The sequence below is a fragment of the Schistocerca serialis genome, chromosome 4 (assembly GCF_023864345.2).
Source record: "Schistocerca serialis cubense isolate TAMUIC-IGC-003099 chromosome 4, iqSchSeri2.2, whole genome shotgun sequence".
Lineage (NCBI taxonomy): Eukaryota > Metazoa > Arthropoda > Insecta > Orthoptera > Acrididae > Schistocerca > Schistocerca serialis.
Window position 1 is genome coordinate 478,882,398 of NC_064641.1, and position 7,846 is coordinate 478,890,243.

At 44.3% G+C, this 7,846-nt stretch overlaps 1 protein-coding gene across 1 annotated transcript; it reads left to right on the plus strand.

Moving 5' to 3' along the window:
- Window positions 1–206: 206 nt before the first annotated feature.
- On the plus strand, window positions 207–7,352 carry LOC126475238 (cuticle protein 16.5-like). Its single transcript, XM_050102925.1, has 2 exons — window positions 207–267; window positions 7,077–7,352. The coding sequence occupies exons 1-2, from the start codon at window positions 259–261 to the stop codon at window positions 7,341–7,343; spliced, it is 276 nt and encodes a 91-aa protein (XP_049958882.1). The 5' UTR covers window positions 207–258; the 3' UTR covers window positions 7,344–7,352.
- The last annotated feature ends 494 nt before the right edge of the window (window positions 7,353–7,846 follow it).

A 7,846-nucleotide genomic window follows, 5' to 3' on the forward strand; every position in this document is an offset into this window, starting at 1 on the left:
GAGGATATGTACAGGGCTTATTGGTTGTACGTTGAGAATCGTTTTGCGTTTATTACCTACCTCAGTTAACACTCGTGAGCTTATTGCTGGAGAAGAGGGCCCAGTGGGGGGCAGTGCTAGAAGCACGTGCCTCTGTGACGTAACCGGCTGGCGGCCTCCCAGAGCCCCCCAGCACCGCCGCCACGCCCCTCAGGCGTCGTATAAAAGAGGCTCCGTACACCCACCACCCATCGTTCCGTCCACCAGCACGCCGACGACATGTACAAGGTAGGTCTGGTGCTCAAAAGATAGTCCTTATTTCTAACGTCCGTTACACAATTGCCATTACGTCGGCCTCATACGATTAGTGTCCAGAAAGTTTGTATACTTGCCTAGAAACCCACATGTGGTGAATGTGGTCTTCTGTGTTTTCCGATGTAATCCATATGTAATCCAGTGCACTGTTTCCATCTACGCAACAACTTGTAGCGGCCGGCCGCGGTGGCCGTGCGGTTCTAGGCGCTGCAGTCCGGAACCGCGGGACTGCTACGGTCGCAGGTTTGAATCCTGCCTCGGTCATGGATGTGTGTGATGTCTTTAGGTTAGTTAGGTTTAAGTAGTTCTAAGTGCTAGGGTACTGATGGCCTAAGATGTTAAGTCCCATAGTGCTCAGAGCCATTTGAACAACTTGTAGTTGTCAAACGGAAGATACTTTGTAAACGGGACATCTAAGTAAGGCGTCACATAAATTGTCTCACTGCTTTTCCTCAGCAAGCATTTTGCTAGAAAGATAACTTTTTGATTTGAAGCTTCACTAAAAGTTTCTATGAACTAGGTTTGGGATTTAAGGAAGATGCGAATGGCATCAACTATAATCCGCGAGGTGTGGCTGGAGTGTCAACAAACCTCAGGCCATCTATCCTTAATATGTCACGAGCTTGAGCAAACAATTTGTAATGAACAGATCAATTGTCATAGGTCTCGTATCATTTGATTTGTTTGACTAGTTTGTCTCATCCGACGTGACTGTCCTAAGATTTTCATTGCCTTGGTGACAACACATTAGAGGTTTAAAGCACAGCTCGGCAACATCAGTTACCTGCTTTTTATACAACTGTATACCAAATATCTGCAATTAAGGTTACTACTTGTTTTTTTTTCAAAAAATTAAATTAAATTGAATCGTATCTTGCATATTAAAAGAGTTACAGGAACGAGATCAATCAAAATGTTCCGAGAGCTAATTTAAGCCTCCAGCGCGATCCCAGTAGGGGATTTCTATTTACTCGCTTACTGATTTGCAAATGTTTTAAATATTTGTCTGCTACGTACAGGTCAAGGTAGACAGTAAAATTTATTTTATATATTACGTATTACTCCGTAATTCCATTTGATAACTTCTTTTAAAGAGATAGTAATTTTCAGCAAATTTATTAATTGCTTAGATAAATATGTGAGAAAACTCGCATCTGATGTGTGATTTTTTCCAGCAAATTTATTAATTGCTTAGATAAATATGTGAGAAAACTCGCATCTCATGTGTGAGATTAGTCAATAGACTACCAGTGGTGATTTATCTGCACATTAATTACAATTGTCGCTGTGTACTCTGCATACAATGTCTCTGCTTGCTGGAGAATTTCTCTTTACAGGTATCAACAGCAGTATATTATTCGCATAGAAATAAATAATTCACACACACTCGCTATAGCAGAAGTGTGTTACATACTTTCTGACATAATATAAAACAGTAAATGCTTCCATCAGAGGATATTTGCAAAATTTTAGAACACACTTTTGTTTTTATCATCGAGGCAATATAATTGCTACTACTCTGGTCCGAACGTCCAGCGTCGAGATGGCAAGCCTATAAATTTCAGGTACCGATGAAACAGTCGTGTTAAGCCTATGCAGCACTATGTAGACCAGTGAGCAGCCCACAGTGCCCGGTGGTACAGTAGACAAATATTACCATAGTGAAATTATATAAACGGTACAAAGACGAATGGGAAATCATTTTAGCGACGATACGGGACGAAAAGAACGAAATCCACGGATTCTGAGCACAGATTATTACGACTCGGCGCGTGGAAACGATTATCTAGGATTATCAGTAAGAAAAACAGTCTAGGTTGCAAATGACAGCAGGAGTTTAGTTAATGTTTCGCCTTTTTGATGCGTCTTCAGAATTTGTTTGTGTGCGTACAAAAGTTTTGGCTGTGTATCAGCAGTGTATTACCTCCAGTTCCAATAAAGCTTTTGCTGACGTTTGCAAACTAGACTGTTTTTCTTACAGAAAATATATCTCTAAAGTTGCAGCACCATAGCCATGGAGTGGGAGGATTTAAACGATCATCTAGGAAACGATGAAGCTATTTGGCTGTTCGGCTGCTGTTGTCGTAATTATCTATGGAATCTGGTTCAGTACAATGAAACCACCGATACGTAACTATGTATTAGGCGTTCATGCCCTATCACTGAACATATCGGAGGTTTGCTCTCTCTTTAAAGCAGAACAGGCCGCATCGGCGGCAGACCTGACAACAGAACGGTCTGCCTATGCAGAAACAAGTATTTACGAGGACACGGCAAGGTGCATATTGTTGAACATGGAAATCCGCAGTCCAAGACACCTACGTGTAACCATGTTGCTCCAACAACATTGCAAATTAAGTTTGGAGTGTGCACAGTGTCGTCGGTATTGTACCATGGATCAACAGAACGTGTCGCCTAATCAAAAGAATCACGTTTTTTGTTACGCCACATCGATGATCGTGTCCGGAAACGCCATGAACCAGGCGACTGACTCTTCGAAAGATGCAGTGCGCCACGGTGAGTGCAACATTATGCTATGGACGACGTTCACCAGGGTTTCTACAGGACCAGTGGTAGGGACCTATGGTAGTAACCGAAGGTACCATGGCTGTTGTGGACTACGTGAACGTTATTGCGAACCGTCTGCGTCCCTTCACAACTGATCTCCTCCCCGACGATGATGGTATCTCCCAGCAGAATAACTACTCGTATCACAGGACCAGAACAGTGCTACACTCGTTTGAGGAGCGCGATAATAGTCATGACGTCTGGGCCAACGAATAGTCATGACGTCTGTGCCACCTAATTTAACTGATATTATACTTACGAGACGTTATGAGGAACCATCTCCGTGCCCAACAATCACCGGTCTCTAAATCGCGGGAATTGCATGAGGGGTAGTACATACCTCCGAAAACCTACGCGAGTCTTGCCGTACGCATGAGACACAGAATCGCTAATCTATTGCGTACCAAAGGTGGATCCACGCGCTGTTAAACAGGTGGTCATAATTTTCCGGCTCATCAGTGAATTTCTTCAATGGTTTACTCTATTTTCAGTTGCCTAATAAATGATATTTAGGTGCCGTGTGATTGCAGAAATGCAAATTGGCCTGCCTGTTTACAGCTTTACTGCATCACACAGATCACGTTCCATGTGTTACCGCAGTTTATAGCCTACGAGAATATTCTGCTTCTTAAAACGAGTGTCGCTCACCTCACATTCCCCATATCCAGCTTATTTCAGTTGTGTAGGATGTAGCATTAGGACTCTACGTGTGGTGACTTTTGCACGTAAATAAACAGAGTGGCCGAAAGCTATGGTGAAGGTTTTTCCATATCAAGATGTGCCGTGTACGACGCGAAAATGTTCTAGCTAGAAAAGGCTTATAGAGCGATTGTAGACACGGTATCTGAGCGGGCTGTCAAAGGCAGGAGCGTTGTGAATATGCCAGCAAGTCGCAACTTGAACGTGGGGTATTGGCCTTTGCAAGACGATAGGGTCACAGAATGTAGATTACACAAAACTTTTTGATTTCCAACCGAACAGTATGCAGGGAGGGGGGAGGGGGGGGGACCTTCAGTATTTCAAAGACAATGTTTCCACGCGCTTAACTCGGCGCAGACGACCACAAGACTGAGACGAACAGACATCGCATCGCTTCCGCAGAGCAATGCGGGAAGGCAGATTATCAACTATGAGTCTGCTCGAGGCTGATTTGAATGTGGGGCGTCAGAAACACATTCCTACCAAGACTGTAAGTTCCAAAAGGCTACGACAGACATCACATCTAGACCCCCTCCATTTTCTTTGGGGAGTCACTGTGTTACACTATCCTGCGTTTCGTAGACCAGTACCGAACTCCATTTCCACACATACCTGAATGTTTTCTAACTAACGTCTCTCGATCAAAGAAATTTAGGCACAAATCTGAAAACACGACGCTAATGTTATTCAATCTACACCCATAATACACTGAAGCGCCAAAGAAACTGCTATAGGCGTGCGTATTCAAATACAGAGATACGTAAAGAGGTAGAAGACGGTACAGCCGTCGGCAGCGCCTATATAAGACAAGAAGTGTCTGGCGCAGTTGTTGGATCGGTTACTGCTGCTACAAAGGCGAGTTATCAAGATTAAGGCGAGTCTGAACGTGGTGTATAGTCGGCGCACGAGCGATGGGACACAGCATCTCCGAAGTAGCGATGAAGTGGGGATTTTCTCGTACGAGCATTTCACGAGTGTACCGTGAATATCAGAAATCCGGAAAACATCAAATCTCCGACATTACTGCGACCGGAAGGAAGATCCTGCAAGAACGGGACCAACGATGACTGAAGATAATCGATCAACGTGACAGAAGTGCAACGTTTCCGCGAATTGCTGCAGATTTAAGTGCTTGTCCATCAACAAGTGTTAGCAGGCGAAGAATTCAACGAAACATCGTCGATATGGGCTTTCGGAGCCTAAGGTCCACTCGTGTACAATTCATGACTGCATGACACAAAGCTTCACGTCTCGCATGGGCTGGTCAACACCGACATTGGACTGTTGATGGCTGGAAAGATATTGCCTGATCGGGCGTTTCGTTTCAAATTGTAAGGAGCGGATGGACATCTGCGGGTATGGAGACAACCTCATGAGTCCATGGACCCTGCTTGTCAGCAGGGCACGCTGAGGCTGCTGAAGGCTCTGTAATGGAGTAGGGTGTGTGCAGTTGGAGTGACATGGGACCCTTGATAGGTCTAGATACGACTCTGATAGGTGACACGTACGTAAGCATCCTGTCAGATTACCTGCATCCATTCATGACCATAGGCATTCCGAAGGACGTGGGCAATTCTAGCAGGTAATGGGAACCCCACATGTCCTGAATTGTTACAGAGTGGCTCCACAAACACTCGCCTGAGTTGAAACAGTTCCGGTGGCCACCGCGCTTCCCCGACATGAGCGTTATTGAGCATATCTGGGATGCCTTGCGACGTGCTGTTCAGAAGAGATCTCCACCCCTTAATACTCTTACGGATTTATGGATGACCCTCAAGGATTGACTGTGTCATTTCCCTCCAGCACTACTTCAGACATTGGTCGAGTCAATGCCGCGACGTGTTGCGGCACTTCTGCGTGCTCGCGGGAGCCGTACATGGTATTAGGCAGGTGTACCAGTTTTTTTGGCTCTTCAGTGTATTATTTCCAAACGTCCTGTAAATGGTCCGTAGGATACGACCTCCTAAAAACACATGTACTGAAGAAGTCGCAAATTTGGTGTATTTGTGTCCCACTATGAGGGATAGATTGCTTGAGTGATCACTGACCTTAGCTGTTCCACACTATTTCTGCAGGAGCAGTTACTTTACTGTCTTGCGTTATTCACGCTCTTCATGATAATTTTTTCCTGTTTCACTAAGTGTTAATGTGTTTTCGCCGTCATGTTACGTGCATAAATAGAGAAAGCAGTAACGAACCGGATTGCCTACCACAGGTTTCAGTTCCGCAATTACCGTAAATTAATCAAGCAGAAGAACTGCCCAATTTTCTTGCTAACTAAAAACTACAAATATTATTAGTGGTTCCGGTTCTAAGCTTCTTTAATACGTAGTTGTTACTGCGGTGTTTCACACTGTGGGACAAAAATAGTTGTCACGTTGTCACCCGTCGAAAGCGTAGCGTCCAAATAAATTTAAATTGTCTCTTACTGCTTCACGATAAGGTAGAAGGGAGCTTTAAGGAAGACAATGAAGCACAAGGATCAAGAAAATGACTTAAAAGGCATATCAGATGCTTAACAACTCATTTTGAAAAGGGAGATGGAATTTTATCTTTGCACATGAAACAGTATTCCCTTATACCAATTTTTCTACAGCTGATTTCAAAATCGTCAGATAGAAAATCGATTGCAAATTTCAATGGATGAAAAATTCCTGCTTGTGTGTGGCCCAGTCTTGGTGAAAAATCTTAGAGTACTTCACCCATTACAGTGGCTATCATTCATCTGGATGAAGACATGTGTTTTGTGTTCTAGTTAAACACATTATGCACTGATATTACTGGCAGTACTCATAACAAGATCCTGCTACGAGGAAATCTAAGAATCACCGGAATCACGACTCTTACAAAATGTCCGAAAACTGTGGTGGATGTATAAAACTTCATAAACATGTAAGCATTGACTGACGTCATAGTGCAAATCTGCAGTTAGCATTTCGTACCTGTTACAGGATATTCGGCCTGTAATAAGATTTTACATTTCAGTATTTGCTAAAGCTCTGTCCGAACTAATCTTGAAAATTCAACGGTACCGGCTGACCGCTGTGTCATCCTCAGCCAATATGCATCATCGGATGCAAATATAGAGGGGAATGTACTCACCACACCGCTCTGCCGACCGTTGTCAGCTTTTGTGACTGGAAATCTTTTGTTAACACCAATAAAAAAGTGAACACCACTTACAACATGCACCCATTCCCCAAGTGACACCGGTTTCAATGTATTGGCAAAGAAATCAATAACAAACAAAGCTGGTTCAGTTACTTGAACACTCACATTCCGCATGTAGCTTGGAAAATTGAAATGTACACGAGATAAAGCATGCTCCACTTCAAACAATTCACCTACCCCCTCCATTTCAGCTGAGTGAATTGACTGATAGCTAGCTAAATAACGTCAGGTCTTCTCTGCCAACGCTAGTCGACAGACTCCCTGTAAACTGAAACACGTATGTACTTGCATGTCCTGAGAGAAAAGACAACTTCGAGACCCATCAAACCGTACTTTTCTTTCAGCTCGTTCTGGTCCTGGCCGCAGCCGCCTGCTGCGTGAGCGCCGCCCCCAAGGCTGGCCTCGCCCCCCTGGCCTACTCCGCCCCCCTGGTGGCCGCCGCCCCCGCGGCCTACGCTGCCCCCGCGCCGGCTGTCGTGACGGCGCACAGCTCGCAGTACATCGCGCAGAACTTCAACGGACTCGCCGTGGCCGCCGCCGCCCCCGTCGTCGCCGCCGCCCCTGCAGTTGCTGCGGCATACCATGCCACCCCCGCCGTGTATTTCAGATAAACAGTTACTATCAACCACTTTATACGGAAAAATAAAGTCATTTTAACTGCAAGCGTCTTGTTCATGTTATTGCTTTTGTAAATATTCATTCGTCCTACTTCCTCCACAGTCTCTACAACAAATATGGTTATTTCACAAGTTACTAAAAGCATCACCTGTTGAATACCATCGTTATTATCCTGCAATGCTTTGTACATATCTCTGTGTAATTGGCTCACCATTCTGATTTGCTGTTCAGAAATTCTAATTAATGATAGAGAGATTTGCCAAAAGTAGCTCTTAGGTAACACTTCAAAAGAGAACAGAAACGTATCATCTGAAGACCAAATTTCTTTTCCTGAACACTCTTCTGTTTGCTTCTTTAAACAGTCAGTTTACTTATTTCCTTTGTCACCCACTTCTCAGTTACCTGCTTCGTAGGTCTCTTTATCTGGCCAATTTCTGTGACTGCTCTTTTTAGACATGTAGATACCTGTACAACTGAAATGTCTACTGCGGTATGC